This window comes from Nelumbo lutea, chromosome 8 (assembly GCF_056320005.1).
Source record: "Nelumbo lutea isolate HS-2025 chromosome 8, American lotus-T2T, whole genome shotgun sequence".
Lineage (NCBI taxonomy): Eukaryota > Viridiplantae > Streptophyta > Magnoliopsida > Proteales > Nelumbonaceae > Nelumbo > Nelumbo lutea.
This window is the reverse complement of record NC_142691.1, coordinates 20007501-20032169: the sequence shown is the minus strand read 5'-3', so window position 1 is coordinate 20032169 and position 24669 is coordinate 20007501. Positions and strand designations below refer to the sequence as shown.

The window sequence follows — 24669 nt, the reverse complement described above, 5'->3', positions numbered from 1 at the left end:
TCTCAGCACCCTAACACTGTTTTATTAAGATAAATTTGAATAATTACAAGGAAGCCCTTATTTGGGCAAGAAATTACAAAGAACAACACATAGAAAGGATGGGCCCGGAATAAGGCCCATTACAGAAAAGAACATAAACAATAAGAAAGAATAAACAGCCTATGGGCCATTCGGCCCATCTTCTCTACAGAACCAGGCCCAAGGTCCAGCAACAGCAGCAGCCTATATCCCAGAGTCAGGAAGCTCCACGCCTTCCAGTTCGTTACAGTTATACAAAGAAGACACATCAACAGCGAGGAGAGCCATGCATGAGACGTGTGGATTCCTTGCAATGATATAACTACGTGAAAATAATAAGGGCAGGCAGATCCGAGTTTCTCCACTCTCCTTTCCCTATTATTTTTCTCTTTGAAGATAAATAAAGAAAATATATTATTAGAAATAAAAAGAACATGGAACCTAACACAAAGTTGAGTAGTGATAAGGGTGACTATTTAATGATCCAAGCAAGTATAGGTTGTTTTGTAACTATCACAAGCCCAGATATCACCTTTACTATCAATGTGGCAAGTAATAAGTTTATGTAGAAACCATGTATTCCTCACCAGGATGATTTTATGATAATCATGTGATACTTGAAAGGCATTTCCGGGCATGGTGTATTGTACATAGTTAATGGTTACCTAGAGGTCGAGGGATATAATGATGCATATTGGGCAATCTCTATGGATGACAAGATATCGACCACAGCGAATTGTACCTCTCCAAGAGGCAATCTGGTTGCTTGGAAGAACATGGTAGAAAGAAGCAGTGTTGAAGCTGAATGCTATGGCCCATACGGCTTTTAAGTTGATTTGGATGAGATGAGGAACCTACTTCAATAGGAATCCTATGGCAGCACCCATGAAGTTGTATTGTGACTTTAACCAGGCTTCTGTCCATATTGCATCAAACTCAATTTTTTTAAGAGAACCAAGCTTGTAGAAGTAGAACACCATTTTATGAGAGAAAAAGGTTCTTGGTGATGAAAGAAAAAGGTTCTTGTGAAAGAAAAATGGTTCTTGATGGCTGATTTGTTTACTAAAGGGTTAATCCAAGGAAGAATGGCTACATTTATAACAAGGGTGGTTGTAGTGACATATATGCCCCAGCTTACGGGGGAGTGTAAAAAACTGTAGTATGCCCATGAAGGCATTTATGACAATTTATCATAAGTTATGTTTTAATTAAATTTATGTTTTGTCAGGTTCTCATCATTATTTTCTTATTCTTTTCTCTTCTCTTCTCTCCACTCTGTATCTACATACTTTATACAACAACTGAGTGTTATTTACAATTGTAAAAGACATCTATCAAGAAAAAAAAAGGAAAATGAATACAAAAATATAGAAACAAAGCTTGTCACAGACTAGCAGTGGTCCACTCACCTTTGCATCAAGTAACTTCTCAAGACTATTGATGCATTTTGGTAAATTAACTTGATCTGATGCACCTAAAAGAACAGCCCCATTAAAAAGACAAAGTGCACAAAAAAATTAAAAGCAAAGCACCATCCATCAATGCCCAAAATAAATAGTTTGCAATAAAGTGTCTCTTGGAAAATTCTTCACCAAGAAAAAATACCATGCACTCCAAAAGTCCTTCTTAGTGGTTTTAATTGACAGTTTTTTCATCAATAATAATATCAAGGAGATCTATTTAAACATAAGCAACAGAATGATAGAAAGGATTACAAACTCAAAATAAGCTAATAAATCCACTATATTGAATGCGTAGCTCCCAAAGATTGCAAAGATCTTTCCATATCTAAAAGTTAGCCACTAAGTTTGTTGAACTTTGGTCCTATTTGAACAAGATCTTCAGATCTGATCCCAAAGGTCTAGCTTCTCCAATTTCCATTGACTGGCTATCTAAATTTCAACATTTTATCAACAGAATAACAAATTGTTAAGATTAAACATCTTATCAAGAAAAGAAAAAAGATGGCCTTCCCAATGAAACAAGGGAGGGTATATAGTAGAGAAATAAATGAATGCCTACTTTCTTGTAATTTGTAACAGTTAATTTTATTCGTACTCATCAAAAAATGGTTAATTTTATTCATAAAGAATAGGAAGAATGAGATAAATACAAGTGGAGATGTCTAGTTGGGGCTGTAAACGGATCGGATTGGAATCAGTAAAGGATATATCCGATCTGATCCGATAAGAAATCTGACCCATCCAAATACGATTAAGAATCCCTAGGTTTTCAAGAGTATAGTTCAAATTTGAATTCAAATATCCTATTGGATTTACGATTCAAATCCGATTTGATTAGAATTGTAATAAAAAAAGTATGATATAATATAAGTAACATATTTATTTTATTATTTATATTTTATTATTTATATAATATAATATTAAATAATATATAATATTTTATAACTGACAGATTGGATCGGGTTGTGGCAGATCGGGCCGGGGTATAGAGGCCAATTCCATTAACTAAACGGATCGACTTTTCGACCCAATCTGATTTGTTACGGTCAAGGGAGATATCCAATCTGATTTGTTACGGCCAATCTTGTTGGATTGGATTCGGATTAGAATCAGATCTAATCTAACTTATTTGCAGCCCTATGTCTAGTATCCTTTAAGAAACTTGAGGCAAGCAAGAGCTTACTAACCCAACATATCTTACTAATTCAATTAATTACACATTAATGAGTATTTATTTCTCCTTGAAAAACTTGAAGCTTCCCCAGTTTTGCTGGAGCTAATGGATAAAATCATAAAATGAGTCAAAAAGAGGAGCTAGATAATAAATACATTATTTTGCCTTTCTATGTGGTTCGTGCCTACAAGAAGAATGACTATCTATAGAGGCCAATTTCATTTAGCACCTAGAAGCATGTTATAAAAAAAGATGGAATTAATCATTTTAAATATTCATTTATGTCAAATAAGCAAGGAGAATGTAGAATTGTTGAATCAAGGATTGATAGGACGGTGGAACCCGTCACTTGCCCAACATGGACACTTAGATCCATTTAAGAAAGTCCATGTGATACTGGTCCTAAAATGTTTCAACCAAGGTTCAAAATATCGATACAGTCCGATATGCCGGATGGGGTGTATCGGCCTGTACCGAAGCTCTCATTTTTTTTAGTTTTTTTCTTTGAAATTGGTTCAGGGGGGTCGGTTCAAGGCCTGTCTACCCCATGAAATAGGTGGGACCCGAAACACTAAGTGTAGGGGAGCAACGGAGGGCCCCGATATAATACGTATCAGCCAATATGCCCTGATACGTTGTGATATTTTGATCCTTGGTTTCAATTTCAACTCCTGGACCTAAGAAATCACCATAGTTTCAACTTCAACTCCCAGACCTAAGAAAAACAAACCCTATGTTTCTGGTCAGAATAACTTTAGGATTTCCTAAAGATAACAAAATCAAACTAAGTAATGGGACTGAATCAACCTTCTCCTGAGCTATGATGCCCAGAAACAGTATGGACACGGACATGGATACATGAAATGGGGATATGGCTTTTCATTTCCTAAAATTCTGGACGCAGATACAGGTATTGGTATCCCATGTAATATGCTTATATTATGTGTTTATATCTAGTTTTTCAAACTAAATCTCAGTACAAGACTTATGCCTTGCTGTGGACAAGAGTGCTACAGGCCAGATATGGAGATAGGAATTTTGGATGGAATCTAGGAGCTTCAAATCAGTCCTGTGGGTGTTCAATTTGGAAAGGAATTGAAAAGGCCTACAATTTGTTTGCAAAAGGTGTGAAGTTCAAAATATGAAATGGGGAGCGAGTCAAAATTTGGAAGGATGTTTAGTGTGGGGAGAGGTCCCTGTCCAAGATGATAGCATGGTCTGGACCCCAAAGTTCAGGAGGAATTTCAACGATTGGGAAGTGGATGAATGCATAGAGCTACTGCAGCTTTTGTATAGTACACAGGTGGAGGTTGCTAGGTCTGACAGAAGAAACTGGAAGATTCACAGTTAAATCCTTTGATAAGGCCTTGCACAGTGAAGGACTCTCAGTCCCAGCTCATATCTTCCGGTGTAAAAATGTGCCTTCAAAAATTTCTTTCTTTGTTTGAACAGCTTATCTCAATAGAATTCTAAGGGACAACCTTGTCGGGAAAGGTGCTGCTCTGGACTCAGCTAGTTGTGTGCTATGTGATGGACAGTTTGGAAACAGTGGATCACCTTCTACTGCACTGCAGATTCTCCTCTGGGATTTGGAACAGAATTTCACACTTGTTTCAAGTACAAAGTTTCTGCCCCGGATCAGTAGAGGAATTTGTGAAGGGTTAGAGGGTGGAAGAGCTGAGTAAAAGTGGAAAATCAATCTAGAATATGACCCCAGCGGTGGTTTTCTGGTGCCTTTGGCAAGAAAGAAATGTTCGAGTCTTCAAGAACAAGACAAGTACTGCTGATTCTATCTTTCAGAAAATTTTGGGAAAGATGTTCTCTTGGTTGGCTGGTCACAGGTTGTTTAAGGGTGTAGAGTTTGAATCCTGTATAATCTTTTTGTAAAGCAGGGTGGGGCTCAATGTTAGAGGGAACAGTATGTCTTGTTTCCTGAGTACATCATCTTCCTTTACATTTTTTCTTCATACTAATACATTGATACTTTACCTTTTCTCAAAAAAAAAAATCTAACATGTGCAGATATTTTTAAAGGTGCACACATGAGATATTTTTATAGTTTACTCCAATTCTTCTTCCTTTTCCTTTTCCAATTCTTCAATTGGGAAGGTGTGAAGTTCAAAATCTGACCCCTCCACCTCCTCCAATTCTTCTTCCTTTTCCTTGATTCCATTCTCGCCTCCTCGAATCGGCTCTTTCATCCCTTGAAGAACTAGTTTACTTGAGTTGCAGTCAACCACTGACTCCTCTTTATTATCATTCTCCCCATTTCTTTCTTGCACAGACTTAAATGCTTCCTTTGCAAACTCCTCCCCACCCAAGAAAAACAAACCTAGAATGCCCTTATGTCCTTACCCTTGTTTTGTTTATTATTTTCTTTTGGATCAATAATGCCCTTATGTCCTTAGCCTTGTATTTCTCTACTCTACAGTCTTGTCTTTTTGATAGGTTATTGATCACTTGGAGATTGTACAATGGATAGCCAAGGAGGATGGAAAGAACTATATCAAGTTATAGGAGATACAGAGGACATTTGAGTCTTTGGTTGGACTGAACCAAGATAATGACATTGCCAGGCAACACATTCTTACATGTAGGGATTTGGCATTATACCAGGGTTACTCTCTAGTTCATGGCAAGGAGTGCAGAAGGAAGATGATGCTATAGGCTCCAAGAGATCAGTTGTACATGCAGCTACTACTAAGTCTTTTCAGCTGAGTACTGGTGATTGTGTTGGGAAGGAAAAGAAGTTGTGTGTGAGTGTTGTAGGATGCCTAAGCACACAAAGTATAAGGGAAGCTTCATACACACTTAAATCCTACCAGATTCAAAGGTAATCAAAAGGGCAATGCTAAGATAGCCACTAAATCATCTGATGAGACTGCATCTACAGCTGTTCCACCTGGAATTCCCTCTCTAGAGACATTTGCTGCTATCAAAGCAGAATTTGAAAGGTATAGTACCCATTTAAGTCATTAGAAGAGTGCAGCTAGAAGTACATCTACTGGAGGATCAATTGCCTTTGCCCATACAGGTAATTGTGCTGCTACTACCAATCATGCTTCAGTCACAGGTAGTCAAACTGATGTAGGACCAGCTCAATTCTAGTCCTTAGAGAATGTTGAATGGTCTTCTTTGATCAGAAATTTATGTCTGTTGATGGATTTAATGGCTTCTTGAAGGAATAAGAAAGAAAATAGGGAGAGAGAGAGAGAGAGCGAGAAGAGAAAATACCTGAGATCACTCACGGAGTGCCTAGAACCACTCTAGGGTATGGGAATCACTCATCATAATTAGCAATAAGCTTTTGCTCTCTTGTAGAGAGTTAAGTCTTTTTAACTCTCTTTAGATTGTTGTACCTATTTTTTATGAATCTAATGAAATTCTGTTATTGATCAAATAAATAATTAGCAATAAGCTGAAGAAAACTCAAACTCCATTGCTCTTTGTGTAAAATGTCCATACATATTTATACTAAACTCCAAATCACTCACAGGGTGCCTATAATCACTCTAAGGTATGGGAATCACTCACCATAATTAGCAATAAGCTGAAGAAAACTCAATAAACTCCATTTCTCTGTGTGTAAAATGTCCATACATATTTATAGACTCTAAACTCATAATAATCCTAGGAGTCAAACTGTTAGACTCAATAATCCTAGTAGGACTCAAACTAAGCCATCATATCCTATTTCAATTCAAATAAAACTCAAAAACTGTAATCCTACTTATGCAATGACGCTGGTTTAAACATAAACAAACTATAAATAGACAACCAAACCCTATTGTTGGACCCTATCACCCTACAGAAAAATTGTAAAATAACAATAATACCCTCGATGTCCAACTCAGTCCAGATCCCAAGTACCATCACTATGCCATATCAGGACTTGTTGTAAGGCTTTCTTCTTTCTAGAATAAATCTTCAAGGGTGCTGATCAATTCCTATCACAAACATACTTAGGAGCCTCAGACCATATGACCAGCTTGCCTTTTCTGTTTCATTATATTCCTTGTGCTCAAAAAGGGACTAAGTGTCCATTGCAAACAGATCTCTTGCACCCATCTTTAGGAAGGGAATGTTAGAGTAGTCAATGGTTTGACTCTTGCTTCTATGTTCCTGGTTTCAAAATTGAATACTAACTTATTGTCTCTATGTGTCTATGTATTTCATTTTCTTGTCCCTTCTCTTGATCGTTCAAAGTCCAGGTAGACTTATTAATAAGGGAAAGCATCACTAACAACAGGGGAAAATTGAAGAGCTTAGAGTAAATTATATATTGAGGTGGTTAACAGTTAAGACTGAGCCATGCCAATAAATTTTAACTAAGGCAGAATTGTTACCTTTCCCTACAACAGGAGATGCAGTCATACCAAATATACGTGGGCGTTTCATGGAAGTAGCATAATAGAACTCCTGTACAATTACCAATAGAACCTATGTCAAGAAATCAAACTAAAGAAAAAGACAGACAGGAATATTAGAAAGCTCAGTTTGAAATTGCATCTACCTTCATGATTTGTGCATAAGGATGACTGCTTGTAGCTTGTGCATGATGACATTCATCAAATATCAAAAGTTCAATTAGCTCCATTCGCATGAAGCAATGATGTAAATTGCGGATAAGTATTTGAGGGGTCATAACAAGTACCTATACAGAACAACCCAGCATAAACAGAGTTACAGAGGGCTGTAAATCAAAAGGGATTGCTACATTGAACAAAGTGGTTTACATTATTAAAGACAAATATTGTTTATTCAAAACATTACATAGAAAAATCCCAGGAACAATACAGAATATGCAAGGCAAGAAGCAATATACTTCACTCAGCAAAATCAATTTGGGAAATTAATAAAAGCTTAGAGATATCATAGTTTCTTAGTTGCTGACATTAGTGATATCTAATGTATATGGATGGCAGGGTAGTTTAGACATTTCATCCTTTATAATGACACTCCTGTCCACAATTTATCATAAACAGGGGAGTCTATGTAAACCTTCTTTTATTAAGTTAATATAAATAGTGAGCCAAGTGCTATAGGAGGTTTAGAACCTTCTAATTCTCTCCTAATCAGTTCATCCCTTTCTCCTTTTCTCTCCAACCTTATGTTTTCCTTTCTCTCTTCTTCTTTCTCTTCTCACTTTTCCTGTTGCTGTCTTCCATTGCTGCTCACTGTTACTTACCATGTTTACACTCTAAAAGCTGAATTATTAGCTTCACTCCAAGGACACAAAGTGGGTAAGTAACAAAATTTCAGAGATACCTTGGGGGAAATTATTATTGTGTTGAACTGTTTAATCAAGAGCTAGGTCCATGGCAGAATCAGCAATTCAGCATATAATAATAGAAACTAGGAAGGTGGCACAAGAAATAAGAGCCCAAAGAAACAAATGGACTAACAGAGATGCCTTAACCAAACAAGAAGTCAACAGAGACCAGCTGTATTGGAGGGTGATCAATGAAGAACTTCAAATACAGAATACAGCCTTTGCAAATATTATCACTAACATGGGGTGTAAAGGGAATAGGTAGCTGAGGATGGCTAAAGGGTTTCCATTATGTAACATTATACCAGTACATATTACACAGTATAAATTAATACAGCTGAAAGCTGCCAATAAAAAAAAAAACAAAAAAAAAGCAACGATCATGCTTAACCTCCCACCCTCCCCCTTCTTTCCCCATACAGTTTATTGCAATGCCAAACTTATTCTCCAATACAAATCAAGTTTCACATCCATGAAGAGTAGTGAATTCAAGATCATCCAACAAAGCAAGGCAAAAGTTGGTCTCCTCCATCTGAAGGCACACTGAAGTTGAACTTTAATGGAAGTAACATGGGTAATCCAGGATTATCCGGAATGGTGGGTGTTTTGAGAAATGAGAAGGGAGAGATTTTGTAGCTCTACTCAGGTCCCTTAGGAGTTGGGGACTCTATCAGGGCAGAGCTATTAGCTGCTGTACAAGGGGTGCAATTTGCAAACCAGATGGGGGTACAGCACCTAATAATCGAAGGGGATTCCAAAGCGGTGGTGGGTTGGTTGAAAAATCCTGAAGATGCTATATGGCGCTACAAGAATGAAATGAAGAAATTCAGTCAGATGACAAGGAATATGTTGGTCACTGTACAGTGGGTGAGGAGATCAGCAAATACTTTGTCAGGTGTGTTAGCCAAGCAAGGGGTAAATAGGGAAGAATTGTTTTAGGCTCAGCTGTGATTCCTGTATTTCTTTCCTAGTTTACTTGTAAGATTCAAGGAGGGGCTGCAGCTTGTGCCTCTCCCTGGTATGTTGTATGAATTCACAACTCTAAATCAGCTTCTGAATTAATAAATTTATTATTATTCATCAAAAAAAAACAAAACATGGCAAAAGTTACATCCCCTAAAGAAAGAAACAGCATGGCCAACCTCATACTGCTCAGTCTCCTTTTCCCATTCAAGGTGGCTCTTCAAACGCCTTGAGTTGCTAAAATAGCTACCAACCTTGAAATTAATGGAGTCCTCAATGACCTTCGCTTGCTATAGAGAGAAAAAGAATACAAGTAAGATATACTTAACTAAGAGAGTAAACAAAAAAAAAATGAATGCAAAACACTGACAAATATATGCAATGTATGCAATTGATAGATAGATAGATACAATTTCTATTAATCTCCTCCTGCCTTCCCCAAAACATGGCAGATTAAAACAATAACCTCATGAATAATAATAAATTTAGGGCTTCAAACAATAACCTCATGAGGCTCCAATAGGAAGGTTAAGCAATGCTACCTTTCTTTTTCTTATCCGTAACAGAGCAGACATTTTATTAATTCAAAAAGCACATTAATAGGTAAAGAGAGTGGGAAAAGACCCTCATCAAAACCATTGGGGGCTACAGATCATCCTACCCTCCCCCAAAATAAAGATTACAGCCACTAATCCAAGGATCACGAATCCAAATACAAATCTTGCCTATTGGATCCCCCATCCCCCCCCCCCTCCAGCTAGCGAATCTGCCATGGAACTTGTTTATCTACATTCTACAGACAGCACTAAAATAGGTGTTCAAGCTGCTGCCCAATCATGTTGGTTTTCAAATATGGAGAAATAACTGAAAGGTCCCAAGGCCCCATACAAATCCAGCCTACAATAACCTGTGAGTCACCTTTAACTTCTAAATTAGTGAAGCCCAGTTTGTAGCCCAACCACAATTCATGTAGAAGGGAGAGAAAATAAACCATCAAAAACATATCCTTGAGAGTTCTGAAAACAACACCAATGCCTGACCTGCAGCAATGCCTGGTTTCCAATCAACTTCTAATAAAAATAGAAATAAACATTCCAAATGCATCCCATTATGTCTCTGAAGTTGCTTGTGTATCTCAATAGATCTTCCCTCTTCTGCTAGGTTCTCTTCCATTCCACTGCCATAGGATGATAGGAAATCCAGGATGTTCTACGGAGCAGCCCAGCTATAACCCAAGAGATTTAGAAAATAGTTTCATGCTTTCCTTGATTCTTGACAGTGTAAAAGGAGATTCCAGCAAATTCTCCATCATGAAGGCATAAGCTGCAAGCCTGGAAGCATGAGGAAAAATAGAAAGTCTGCCATGTCTTTCCTGCTTTCTTTTGCAAATTGCAATAAATGTTATCCATTCACAAAAAAATAAATAAATAAATAAATAAAAGAGTTTGCCACGATTCTTCTTTTGTGTTTTGAATCAGATCACATGTGCTATTCTTCTCCGACAAACCTTTACCACAAAGAAACCAACTCTGGGGAAAATATGAGAGGACCAAATCTTCTTAGAAGGGAAGTAAGTGCTATGCTATTCATCTGTCAAAGCCTTGAAAAAGGACTTGGTTGAGAACCTACCAGCAGGATGGAGGGTCCAAATGCGATGGTTGGTCGACACAGGAAATATGTATTGAGTCTATTGACAATTTGGCAATTGACATCAAGCTTTATAGATGTTATCATGCTTAAAATGTGGAATCTTGACGAGAGGAAAAAATTCTTGTTTCATTAATGAGTGGAGAGGTATGAATAGAGGTTACATAACAGAGACCTAACTAATTGACAGTTGGCAAGAGAGCAAGTGGGCCCAGTTGTACAAGTGGGAACATAACAATTTAACAGATCTTTAACAAACTCCAGGTGGAGTTAATAAAATGTATGTTTTTGTTTCATATGATAGCTTTGTTATTAGAAACTACAGCTATAATTTTCCCTTTTTGGGAAATTTTCCTCTTTCTTGTTTATTTCTTATTGTTTTTTAATTGTTTATTATTTAAAAATACATGCCCAGGAGGCTTACACGCCAGGCCTCAGAGACTCAGGGTAGTGGAACGCCCGCATTTTACAACGTTGTGCTCAACTAGACCAGAGTCCAGAAAGCACACTTAGGAACAGTATTTCCCCCTGAACAAAAGAAAAAGAAACAGTGTTTCTCTGCATATATATAGTCTACCCAAACCTACTCCTCTTACATTGCCAACTAGGAATCATCAGAAGAAAAGTATCCTCCCAAGTTCCAGAACCTTTGTTCGAGGAACAATGAGTAGTACCTTTGTCAGAAGACAGGGTAAACCTAAGTTGCAATACTACCCAAAGACTTTTGGAACACCTCCCAAATGAATGCCGACAAGATATTTATATCATTCCCAAACAAATCGACATATTCAATGACATATGAGAAAACAAAAGAATCAGCCACAAAGAAAGCTCACCTGCCGAACCAGAGGTACCGTAGGTGCAAGAAAAACACAGACGTTTTTCTTAGGTTTACTGATCAGGTGACGGAGCTCATACATAAGCAGCACTGCGATATGAGTCTTCCCGCAACCCGTCCCCAAGTACACAATTACATTCTCCTTTAGAGCCTTCTTACAAAGCTCTAATTGATAGCTGACAAAACCAACCAAAAGAATAACCATATTTAACTAGAAAAAATTCAGTTCTTCACAAAGGTTAACTGCAAGCTGCAACACTAGGGAAGAGAAAGAGATGAAATAAGCAGAAATCGTTCGATTGCCTACCTTCTAGCTATGATCCTTGGATCTTTCAATGCCCTCGACCGATTCTCGTTATCCATGGAATGGATGCTGGTCGATGAAGCCACTGACGTATCGCTCTGTTCTGTGTCTTCATTGCTTGAAACTTCCATCGCTTCAGTGAAGTTACGGCGTGCAAATTGAAAACGATATCAATGTTTCTCAACCAAACTATGCTTGGCCTCACACCCACTTTAATGCTTGCTGGCGTGCAGGAGAGGGAAAACTCCAGATTCCTTTTTAGTGCATTATTCTGATTCTCCTGCTCCTGTTGCCGTTGAGACTCCGCGGTCGTCTGAAGACATTTGACAAATGACAATAGTCGCGTTTTTTCGCTTTTGAGCAACGGATTCTCTCGTCACGGGCCCACGGCAGATGATGATAGAAAATCGCCGCACTATGTCTCACGACACGAGAAGAACGGGTCGACAATCGTGGACTCGTGACGTGGCAACGAGGGAATCCGGTTCAATGTTATTCCTGCTCAGGCGAGGGGAACCTGGCAAATCTAGTTGTGAACCGACCAGGTCAAGAAAATATAGTGTGGAATAAAAAAGAGAAGATGGGTGGAAATTTTTAATGTTTCATTGTTTGGTTACAAAAGGTAAAATATTGGGAAAGTCAATTATAATAATAATTACTAATTCATTAATTGGGTAATTAGTAATATTTAAAATCTATATTCTATGATTAATATTTTATTAATTTATTTATAATTAATTATGCAATTATAGATAGTTAATTAATTACTATTTAATATTTTATTTTTATTTAAGAATTTATATTTATTATGAATTAATTAATAACTTTTTGTATTTTTAATTATTTCGCATTTTTATTATTTATTTATTCATTAATTGTCTAGTTAATTAATTATTAACTATTTTGGTGTTCTTTATTATTTAATTAATAATACTTCTTATTATTTAATGGATCATGGGTCTCTAATATTAACTCTTAGAAATAGTACAAGGTGCTTTCTTTGTTAAACAAGTTTTGGCTTCCATTCCCACTTGTTTCCCACCAAAATGGTGGGATTCTACGTCCCAAATTGGGATCTATAATCCCACGTTTTTTTGGTAGAAATGTTATATGGACTCAAAGATCCCACCACTTGAGTAGGAAAAAGGGCATTAGAGTCTATCCAAAATGAGTTGAAGAAATCTTAAGAGAGTCGTTTTGTATGTCTTTGTTATAGCTTTCATTTATTAAATAAACATTTATATTTGATTTGTCTTTAAAACCAAGAAAAAGTACTTGATAAGCTATTTATTGACAACTAGGTGTCATTAGCCACCATTAGATGCCACATCAGCTGAATAATGAATAAATGTTCAACCATTAGAGGAAGCGTTAAAATGAAACTTCCCCCAACAGTTGTTGCGCACATAAATCAAAACCCACTTCTGTAAATATCAATGCATATGAATGAGTGTAATGAGAAAAATACTGATTTGATAGTGTCATAACGGGATAAATGTCTATCACAAAATTTTCACATAGCAAAATACATGATTTATTAGCCAAATGGTCCCTAAGGACATTGGAGCAAGATAAAATGAGAATCTAGATACCTTTGACAAACCAAAAAAAAGGTAAGTTGTGATTGGAGGAGAATCCAAATGCAAATACTCGCATTCCATGGACCCTTCAGTCCATTATTTACATAGGCCCTCGAATAGAATTTTGCCATGTCAACGGGAGTTAATGACAAACCTTACCTAACTCTCCCCCTTCTTCGAGTTTCAACCAAGAGAGACGAAGCTCTTAGGTCACTCTAACAGCACAAATGATGGTGAGGGTAGTGAACCTAATCGGTGCAAATCATTATTATCTTCTTCCCTAAAACACCACCACCTGACATATGCAGCAATGTGAAACATCTCTAATCTTCTTCTCTTTCGTCCTTACTCTCCTCTTCTTGGAACCCTCCCTTGCCATAGGCCATTCCATAGGAGTATATATTCTGTAAATGATTTTTCTGATGTGCTGCATTGTGGTCGTATTTCGACAAAACCATATAACCAGGTTCTCTAGGATATACTCCCTGTGTAATAGAACAAGGCACCAATTGTCGTATTTCACAGTTGCTCTGTCCCTGTATTAATAAGAATAAGACAAAATTAATGAACATAACTTGCAGAGGAAGGTGGAGACGAGGAGAAAGCACTAAAAAGGTAGACTAATTAAACAAACAAAATAGAAAGAACTCAGACATAAACAAAATGAAGTGACATTATAAAAGGGAAAACAATTCAATTTCATAGAAGAGGAGGAGGCATAATTTTTTTTTTTTTTTCAAATGCTGTGGTGATTTTTTTTATTGGAAGGTGCACGTAAAATGTGGACCAAAGGGTCCACATAACGTGACCTCAATTGAATTGGCTTACAAAATGATAGTTAAAGCCTAAAGGTAATATACCCAATGCTTTTTGTTACGACAAACTTCGAATTTTGTTGCTAGGATAACAGTGATCATTTCAACCTGGGCTAAAGTGAGGGCCGCATTGGACTTGTAAATTCTAGGGTCGAGCTTGGGCTTAATACTTCAAGCCAAGCTTGGCCTAGTCAATTTTAATTAAATAAACGTATTTTATATAAAAATGTATATACATGTATATATGTTATTTTGTGTTATATTATATATTTTATATGAATATCAAAATGTGACATTTTTAGTCTAAATTGTATATGATATTTTATATTATATAATGTATAAAATAATTTTATATGCCATTCAGTGGTAAGCCCATAATTATACCTGGCCTAGCCCCGACTTGGTCTTATGCTTCAAGCCCAGAACTCAGGCCTAGCATATAGCGATTATCATATGTGAAAAGCCCAGGCCGCGCCCAAGCCATGATCCCTTATATGTGAGGAGAGATCCTCTACTAGCCTAATTCCAACTAATTCACTTGTGAGCTTTGATTTACAGCTGTCAATGCATTTAATTTATGGTTTGCTTTTTATAGCAATATGTGAAACACTTTTAGCTCAATGGATGCAATTGCACACTTAACACCATTTATCAATACTCTAAATGTGTTTGTTATCATCACACTTAACGATGCAAATGGAGTATAAATCCTGGTTCAAGGTAAATTTGCACTTTCATTCACTTTTGTCTGTGTTTGACAACATTACATTTATGCATTAACAAATGATAGAAGACACATTTTCTAATGCATATTTACATAAATAAAAAAATGATAATAAGACGTAAAGTACATAAATAAATGATAAAAGACACTTTTCCAATGCACTTTCCAATGCATTAACAAATGATAATAAGACGTAAAGTACATAAATAAAAATAAATAAATTTGCATTCAATTGAGCTTTTGATAAAAAAAGACATGCTTTATTGGAATTCGTGTTTGCATCCATTACACCTAAAAGTCAGGTAAAAGGTAAATTTGTTAATGCAAAACTAATCCAACTTTGCAATTTATGTGGACCGTTTTAAATTCTACATATTTGCATCGTTTCCAAATGCAGGCTTAACAAATCCATCCAAAGAATATTATCTTTGTTCATATGTCTGAAAAACATATGAATTTAAAATATCATTAACATCTTCAATGCCAAAGATTTGATCCACTTTATTTTTATCCCAAGTACTTCCTGAAGGATTCATTAAATCCCTTAGTATTAGTTTTTTATTTGAACACCTTGAATGGCCCATTCAGTTGTCCTTAATAATCCAATGGAAGTTCTAAATATCAATCTGAGAATCATTACACAAATGAACACCCAAACGAGGAAATAAAATTCATAGAGATTTACACTAAGTTTTCCAAATTGGAGAAATCGAAGTAATAAGTTTCCTTGGGGTGATTTCATTATTAGTAAGATGATTACTTTTTAATAATCTTACCCATAATGCCTTAGACTCTCTAAAAAATCTCCAAGAAAGTTTGCATAACAAATCTTTGTTAAGTAATTATATTTGTTTAAACCCAAGCTCCCTCCTTATTAGGTGCACACAATTTGTTCAAACTTGCCCATCTTAACCTTGGTTCTTAGTTGATCCTTTCCACTAGAAATTTCTTTGAATTCTCTCTATTTCCATTAAAGCTTTCTTAAGAAATTAAACAACATTCATACAACATAACACAAATAGATAGCATTTCAATTTCCATTGAGGCAAATTATCCTTCATTTTGTCCATGAAGATTCTTACTCTTAATAAGTGTTAAAATCAAGGTTCAAAGTATAAATACATGTGAAACAAAAAAAAAAAAGGGTTCTACACAATAATAAGCCACATTACTATCATTTTTTTTTCTTCATGATAATTGTAAGCGTCAGGAAATGATTTACTTAGGCTGATTTGGAGTCGCCACCCATTATTCAAGAGAAACTGGAGTGATGGGGCCTTTAAGAATAATGACAAAATCATTTTCCAATTAATAGTGACTCCAAATGCAAGGCACCTATTGAACCAGTTTATGTAAGACTCGGATGGGAGAGGGATCGAAGAGGCTAGGCACCCCTCTTTCGTGTCTAATAGGTGGGGCCACACAAGGGAAGGCCAAAACAAAACACTACTATTGTCAAATATCACAGATACAAATTAAAATTTTGAATTGTCCCATTAGAATCCATGTATGGGGAATTAACAATGATGTTTTAGGGTTAGGTAAGTTCATGGTTCAAACCAAATCCGCCATAACCCAATCCAACCCGCCCAACCCATTAAATTTTCATTAATTAAATGAGATAAAAAATAGAAAAATGTAAAGAATAACATAAAGTACAACAAAACTAAAAATTGCAAAAAATAAATATAGAAAAATACAAATAATGAAGAAAAATAGAAAAAACCAAAGAAATACATAGAATAATAACAAAAATATAAAGTACAAAAAATACACTAGAAAACTGAAATTGCATAATGATATAATAAAAATTATAGAAAAACATAGAAAATGAAGACAAATAACAAGAATTACAAAAACAAAGAATAACTAGAAATTACAGAAAAAATAAGACTCGAAATTGGAGAGTAATATAAAAAAACATAAAAATGAAGAAATATAATAGAAATTATAGAAATATAAAAAGCCACTAGAAAATTTACAAAAACTTGTAAAAAACACCACTGTCAGGCAAAATGCCTCTCATCATATCTAAGGATACTTGCTGTTTAGATATCTAGAAAACAAGAACAATAGCCTTATTAAACACACACCTTGATCGGTGATTCCAATGAACCTATTCCCTCATAAAATAGTTGAGTGGAGGCAATCCAATAAAATACCCAAATAGTTGATGGTTTTTCTTCTTCCAACAACCGATCTTCCTCCAAACTAATACTATTGCCATTAGATTAATTAGTATTTTGACACACACACACACACAGTCGTTGAGGAGGAGGAAACTTGTTTCCCTCATCAAATCTCAGCGTTGTAGAGGAAACTTGTCGCCTTCAATATCAGAGTTGTAAAGGAGGAGGAGACTTGCCACCCTATAGATCTAAAAGTCATAGAGGAGGAGAAAATTAGTCGAGCAATATCTCCATACCTAACGATCCATTTGGTTGTCGAGAAAGGGTGCGATGAGAAAGGAATATATTTTTTTCTCAATTTTGCATCCAACGTTTATTTTCGAATAAACATTATGATCAAAATTCATCTTCTTGCATTTGTTTTCTAGGAAATGAACCATGGAATTTTAGATAGTCAACAAAATGGAACATCCATCGATCAGCATTTCCCATGGCAGTTCATACATCCAATATTGCAAGAGACAAACCAACACACCATTGCTTCGTTGGCGACAAGAGAAATGGAATTGTATAGGAGTATACAAACAAAAACCGATTAGTATAGGGAGGGGATTTGTTACCTCACACTGAATTGATTAGAGGATCCCATTTGTTTTATGTTTTGACTTGAAAAAAAAATTAAAAACAATACAAAAAATTAAGAAAAAACAAGACTAAAATTAAAAGAAAACCAAAGACATGAATCCAAGTGATAAATGAAGGAGATAACCACTCCACTACTTGTCAGCAATGAAAAATATGGTCTGATGACCAGGGCTGGAGGGACACCGCATTGAGATGGGAAAGGGTAAGGGTAAGAAGTCAACCAAAAAAGGAGGAAATGGTGCAAAAATATATCAAATTCACGAAAAAGATTATAGATGGAGCCGAAGAAAACATAACTATTGCTGGAGGTGTCACTCAAGATCGCTAGAGATGTCGCCAAAAATGTTGCTTGAGATCCTTAGAGATGTAAGAACTCAACTGTCGCTTGAGATCGTCGGAGATGTAAGAACTCAACCATCGTTCGAGATCACTAGAGGTGTCGTCAGAGATGTAGCCATTGGAAGGCATGTAAACGGAGGACGAAAAGGGGGGCCAGTATCTCTCTGACAAGGCTCACTAAAACTTTTTCAATAATGCCTTTCTCAGTGGAGTCTCACCAAAATGGTGTGGATAACACAACAACTTTGGAGTTATTTGGATAACACAACCAGTTAGCTAGCTTACATGTCAATGGGTCGGGTTCGAAACCCTCCACCCAAATCCGCCCCACCTTAAGTTGGGAATATAATAAGTTTCAAACATGCCTTGCCCTTATAGGGTTTAACATGCTTCCACCCTATCTTGATCCACTTGATAGCAATTGACAAACAATCAACAATGCACAATTCACCAAAACCCTAGTTGTTGCACACATAAAAAAAAAACCCTAGTTTTATGTGTGCAACAACATAAATGAGAAAGGGATTGGGAGACAAGTCAATGATTCATGACTATAATCATGAAAGTGGTAAAAAAAAGTTATCATGAAACCAAATGCATTAACCTTGTTTGTTGAAATCGTATCAAACACCAAGAAGTAAAATATAGTGAAAAGAAGACACCAATCAAATGAAATACTAATCTTGTTGAACACCAAAACGCCACCATAGACATCTTTGTTTTCCTATGTAATCTCACAAATTGCCATCATGTCTATTACTATTTTTCCTTTGTAAAGCATTTTCCCATAATCTTGAATGCCATTGCGGCTCATATCATACTCTAGAAGAAGAAAAAATTGAATAATCTAAGTAGAGGACTCATTCAAAAGAATACCCTAGTTATTGGGTTGTTGCTTGCTCGTCTCTTCTCCACTGGTCTCCTTCCAAGCAAGCAAAGGTGAACAAAAAACCCTTAGGCTATGTTTGGTTTGAAGGTTTCCCTACTTTTTCTTTCAAACCAAACATAGCCTTAAGTATGATGTGAAGAAACTAAGTCATTTTAATGGCTAGGGTTATAACATTGACAAAAATTAGATTCTATTTATATGTTTAAATGTAAATAGCATCTCATTGTTGTAAATGTCATAACCTTGGACACTAAAGTGTCTTAGCTTCTTTACATATGGACATTTTTGTGATAGGAGAATACAATTTAGATTAAAAACAAAATTCTATAGAACAGTTGTAAGGCCAATTATATTGTATGGAAAATAGTGTTGGGTAGTAGAGAAACAACATATTCAGAAATCAATAGAATATTTCAGAATAAAGTAAAAGAAATCAGAGTTCCTGTTCCTGTTTTGTGGTTGAGGTTGCGAGGAGCCTTCTTTTTGCTTCCCATGTTCCTGTTAAATTTTGGGGTGATGTTATTCTTATAACTACATACTTGATTAATCGAATGCCTTCTCGGGTTTTGGGGTTTAAAACTCCCTCTAGTTTGTTTTTTCCAAATGGAGATTTGTTTTCTCTTCCTCTCCGAGTTTTTGGATGCACTTGCTATATCCATGTTCACAGTCATCAAAGACATAAGTTTGAGCCTAAAGCACACAAGTGTGTTTTTTTGGGATATGCCTCCACACAAAAGGGGTATTGCTATTTTGATCAAATTCGTGACACTCACTTTGTTTCTAGAGATGTCACATTTGTAGAATTAGTCCCTTTCATTGGTACTTCTCTTGAGGGGGGGCATTCAGACGAGTTATTTGCATTGTCACCATCTATTCCTCTTCCAATTCCCACTGAATCTTCCATAGAGTCTACTCCAGTTGAGTAATCTATCCCTACTCCCCCTCCTCCTACTACTCATCCCCCTTCTTTTCTTTCCCATCCTATTATCCAGAGGTGGTACTAGAGACAAAGACTCAGAGACATGCAAGTTGTTTCCATGCCTTCGGATGTGCTTCTTGCTCCTCCCATCACTACTGAGATAATAGGTCAGCCATCTTCTACCACTTCGGATACCTTCCCTAACCTTGATCTCTCGATTGTCCTTCGTAAAGGCAAACGGAAAAGCACAGCTCATTGTATTTTCAAACACCTGTCCTATAGCCTCCTTTCCCCTTCCTACTATTACTTCATTGCCTTTGTTTCCATACAAGTAACTCCTTGGCCTGTCCTAGATGCCTTGTCCAAACCAGAATGGAGAGATGCTATGATGACTGAACTAGATACTTTGCATAACAATACCTGGGAAATTGTGGGTTTTCCTAAAGGAAAGGAACCGGCTGGCTCTAAGTGGGTGTTCACTATTAAGTATCATTCTAATGGTACTGTTGAGAGATATAAGGCCCCTTTGGTTGCTAAAGGATATACCCAGATGTATGGTATTGACTACTTAGAAACTTTTGCCCTGATTGCCAAGATGACTTCAGTTTGGGTTTTTCTATCTTTAGTTATTGCTTTTGACTGGCCTTTTCATCAGTTTGTTGTAAAGAATGCCTTTTTGAATGGGGACCTAAATGAAGAAGTCTATATGTCTTTACCTCCAGGGGTGCATGGGAAGAAGATGTAAGGAAAGGTTTGTAAATTGAAAAGTCTTTTTATGGCCTTAAGCAGTCTCATAGAGCCTGGTTTGATAGATTTTGGGCTGCTCTTGTTGCTTTTGGATACACACAAACTCAATCGGATCATACTTTGTTTGTTAAGAGGAGAGATTCCCTAGTGACCCTCCTGATTGTCTATGTTGATGATATTGTGGTTATAGGAAATGATACTCAGGAAATTGTTCATCTCAAGAATTTTCTTAACACTGAGTTTGAAATTAAAGACTTTGGATAACTCAGATATTTCTTGGGAATTGAAGTTGCCAGATCTAAGGGTGGTATCTTCATTTATCAACGGAAGTATGTTCTTGATCTCCTTGCAGAGGCTGCAAAACTAGGGGCTCGACCTGCTTCTACTCCTATTGATCTTAAATCATAAGTTGTCCGTGACTGAAGGTGAACTGTTGCCTGATAAGTGGGTGTTCCAGAGACTAGTTGGGAAGTTACTTTACTTTTGCATGGCTTGACCAGATATCTCTTATGCAATTAGTGTAATTAGCCAGTTTATGCATTTTCCCAGACATACACACTTAGCAGCTGCTGAGAGAGTTCTGTGCTATCTAAAAGGGACTCTAGGGAAAAGTATATTGTTTGCTAAGCATGGACACATGAAGCTGGAAGTATACACTAGTGCTGGTTGGGCTGGATGTATTGATGATAGGATGTCTACTTCAGGTTACTGTGCTATGGTAATAGGGAACATTGAATCGTGGAGGAGTAAGAAGCAGTTTGTAGTGGCAAGATCTTCAGCTGAAGCGGAATATAGGGCAGTGGCACATGGAGTTTTTGAACTTCTGTGATTGAGATCACTTTTAGATGAATTGGGTATAAACTGTGAGAAGCCAATGATGTTATATTGTGACAACCATGCTGCTATCAACATTGCACACAATTTTGTTCAACATGACATAACTAAACACATTGAGATTGATAGACATTTTATACAAGAGAGAATTGCCTCAGGAGAAGTCTGTCTACCATTTGTTGCTTCTAAAGAACAGTTGGTTGATGTTTTGACAAAAGGTGTTCCTAAAGGAAAGTTGGTTCATTATATAAGCAAGCTGGGCATGATGGATATCTATGCTCAGCTTGAGGGGGAGTGTAGAGAGGCTGGGCCGAATGGGCCCTAGCCCATTAGTGTCTTTCTTATTAGTTTTTTAATGTTATGTTTTCTTATTGGGCCTTTTCTTTATGGGCCTTTAGTTCTTTTTATGTTTTTCTAAGTTTAGTGTTGATGTGAATGCCTACTTAAGGGCCTCCTTGTAATTTATGTAAATTAAGTATATTTTATAAAGGATAAGAGTAGGAGAAAGAGGAGACATTCAAACTCCTTTCTTTTTCCAATCTTCCTCCTTCTTGCTATCTCCTTCTTCTTCTCTGATTTTTTTTTACTTTATTCTACTAATGCAAAGGAATATTTTGATCCGAGTGTTAAACTGGGTAAGAATAAGTTCATAAAACTTTTTACAATATTTGGTACTTCATCCCGAGATTTCAAAAGGTAAATCCATGTGTAACGAGAGAAATCGTCAATAAAAATAATGAAATATTTGTAGCCCCCATAGCAGGTAAATGATATGGCCCCCACACATTAGAGTGCATAATATAGAAATGAGAAACATATATTTTATTATTCACCGAAAAAGATTGTCTACAATGTTTAACAAGTTCACATGATTCACAATGAAGACTCGATATGGATATTCCCTTAAACATTTCTGGAAACAAATGACTCAAAATTGAAAAAGACAAATGACCAAATCTGAAGTGACATATCATGACTTTATTAACTGACTATGATAAAACAGATTCCAAAGCAACTCCACTAGGTAATCCAGGACTTTGATCAGAGGCATCTTGCAAGTATATTCCATTTGCCTCATGTCCACTCCAAATCGTCCTCTGAGACTTTAGGTCCTAAAAAACACAATAAGTAGGAAAGAAAGTTATGCTGCATTTCAATGATTTGGTTAAACTACTAACAGATAAAAGGTTCGTGTTAAGTTTGGGAACATGAAGGATAGAGGATAAAACAAGTGAATCAGAGGCTTTAATATTCCCCTTGCCAGATATTGGAGCAAGAGACCCATCGGCAAGAGAAATCTTCTCTCTGCTAGAGAGGAGTTGGTATGAGCAAAAGAGGTTGGGTAGGCTAGTCAGATGGTCTAATGCACCAGAATCTATAATCTAAGGAATTTTACGATTACCTGAGGCTGTAGCATGATTTGCAAAAGCACGAATACTTGAATGGGCAAAAGCGGATGTACAAGGGGTGCCTGAGGAGGAAGATGCAATAGTAGACTCCAAGTGATTTATCAATTTTCCATATCTCTCAAATTCTACCTTCACTACTGCCAACTGTTCCATAGCAGATTTTCTTCACATTCAGACACTGTGGCAACATTTTCATTCTTAGGTTTTCCAGACTGACCACCCTTCTTAGAGTTGTTGTTGTTCCGAAACCTCTTAGGAAGAAGATTTGGATGAAGCTTCCAACAAGAATCATTAGTATGTTTCGACTTCTTGCAGTATTCACATACCATTTCTTTTTTCTCATTCAACCCCTTTGGTTTTATTCCAGCATGTGCAAAATGTTCTGGAGGAGTTGGGGTCTGTAGTTGTACCTGTCGCCCGCACTCTTCACTGCTCACCATAGAGTATGCCTGTGCAAGTGATACATCATCCTTGGCCAAGATATTCTGCCTTGTGATATCAAATTCAGGATTGAATCTTGTAAGGAACTCAAACACCCTGTTTCTTTTCACAAATTGCTTGAAAATTTTGGCATCTATGGTGCTTTCCCATGCAAATATTTCCATAACATCCAACTCCTGCCATAGTGATTTCAACATCGAATAATAGACAGCCACACTCTTCTCCCCCTATCTTAAATTCTTCACATCACTCTTTAGTTTGTAGGCCCTTGCAACATTTAATTTCTGAGAATATGTCTCTATCACACTATCCCAAATCTCCTTGGCTGAAGTCATCCACAAATAGTGTTGACTTATATGGGGCTGCATATAATTTATCAACCACCCAATAATTGTATAGTTATCCTGGATCCATTTCTCATATGTAGGGCCAGACTCATCCGGCATCGCCTTACTACCCGTTAGAAACCCTAGTTTACTTCTACTACATACATGGATCTTAATGGATAGTGCCCATGCAAGATAATTTGTTCCATCAAGTTTAATTGTAGTCACTCATATAAAAAAGGAATCTATGAGACCAACCCCTGACACCGGGATTTGCTTTACCTCGCTTCCAGATTACTTCATCAATCAAACGAAAATAAAAGAACAATGTTTTTAATCTTTATAGACCTAATTAAGGTTAGTCAAGCACTCAAAAGCCCCAAAACTAGGGTTTCACCATACCTGGCCTTCGAGGAGAAAGAGAGAAGAGGTAGCCACTTAAACCAGAGCTATCCAAACGACTTCCAACTGTAGTCGCCCACTTTTGAAGATAAAAAGAAACCCTCAAAGCCTTGAGCGCCACACCCAAACAACCTCTTTAATCTGTAACTGGAAATTCTCTAGTCGGTTAGGGTTTTGGGCAAAAAAAATTACAGTCCCACTTTCTTGGCAGTCTTCGACCAGATTCTGACTCTTCGAACCCTCTACCAACTAGGCAAACAAGATCTCTGAATAATCAGCTATCTATCTTTCCATACACATTTCAATTAGAAAAAAGAAGTATGGGAAAAAGGAAAAAAATGAAAGGGAAGAGAGACCTGCTCTAATACCAAGATGTGATTTAAAACTAATAAAACCAGTAGAACATTTCAGAATAAAGTAAAAGAAATCAGAGAAGAAGAAGGAGACAACAAGGAGGAAGATTTGAGAAGAAAGGAGGAGTTCGAATATCTCCTATTTCCCCTACTCTTATCTTTTATAAAACATACTTAAGTTACATAAATTACAACGAGGTCATTAAGTAGGCGTCTAATAACTTTGTATTTTGATGCTTTAAGGGAATTGTTTTAGGGGTATTTTAGACCTTAGATTGACCAATTTGTACCATTTTTCTGGTTAAATTCAATGTTGTGACTTTTGAGGGACCCTATGCAAATTTTTGGTAAAAACTAGGAAATTTACAGAGTTTTCTGTAGATTTTGGAAAGCTGGTGACAATTCCAGCTGAGATAGGGGTATTTCTGTGAAAAATTG

The 24669-nt window shown here is 36.5% G+C and overlaps 1 protein-coding gene across 6 annotated transcripts in view; it reads right to left on the bottom strand.

The window, feature by feature from the left end:
- DCL4 (dicer-like 4) overlaps positions 1–12044 on the bottom strand; it is a 147962-nt gene extending 135918 nt beyond the window's left edge. For 3 of the 6 annotated variants that reach the window (XR_016103226.1, XM_088957551.1, XM_088957553.1), the window contains exons 1-6: positions 11683–12044; positions 11374–11551; positions 9070–9180; positions 7169–7309; positions 7002–7074; positions 1428–1492 (exon numbers count right to left, since the gene is read on the bottom strand). Coding sequence is in view for 5 of the 6 variants with exons in the window: in XM_088957551.1 (XP_088813677.1) it covers positions 1428–1492; positions 7002–7074; positions 7169–7309; positions 9070–9180; positions 11374–11551; positions 11683–11810 (696 nt within the window). In the remaining variant the exon portion in view is untranslated. Of the gene's footprint in view, positions 1–1427; positions 1493–7001; positions 7075–7168; positions 7310–9069; positions 9181–9930; positions 10195–11373; positions 11552–11682 lie in introns of those variants that run through there. The other 3 variants (XM_088957552.1, XM_088957554.1, XM_088957555.1) reach the window with 2 other exon arrangements.
- Between the last annotated feature and the right edge of the window lie 12625 nt (positions 12045–24669).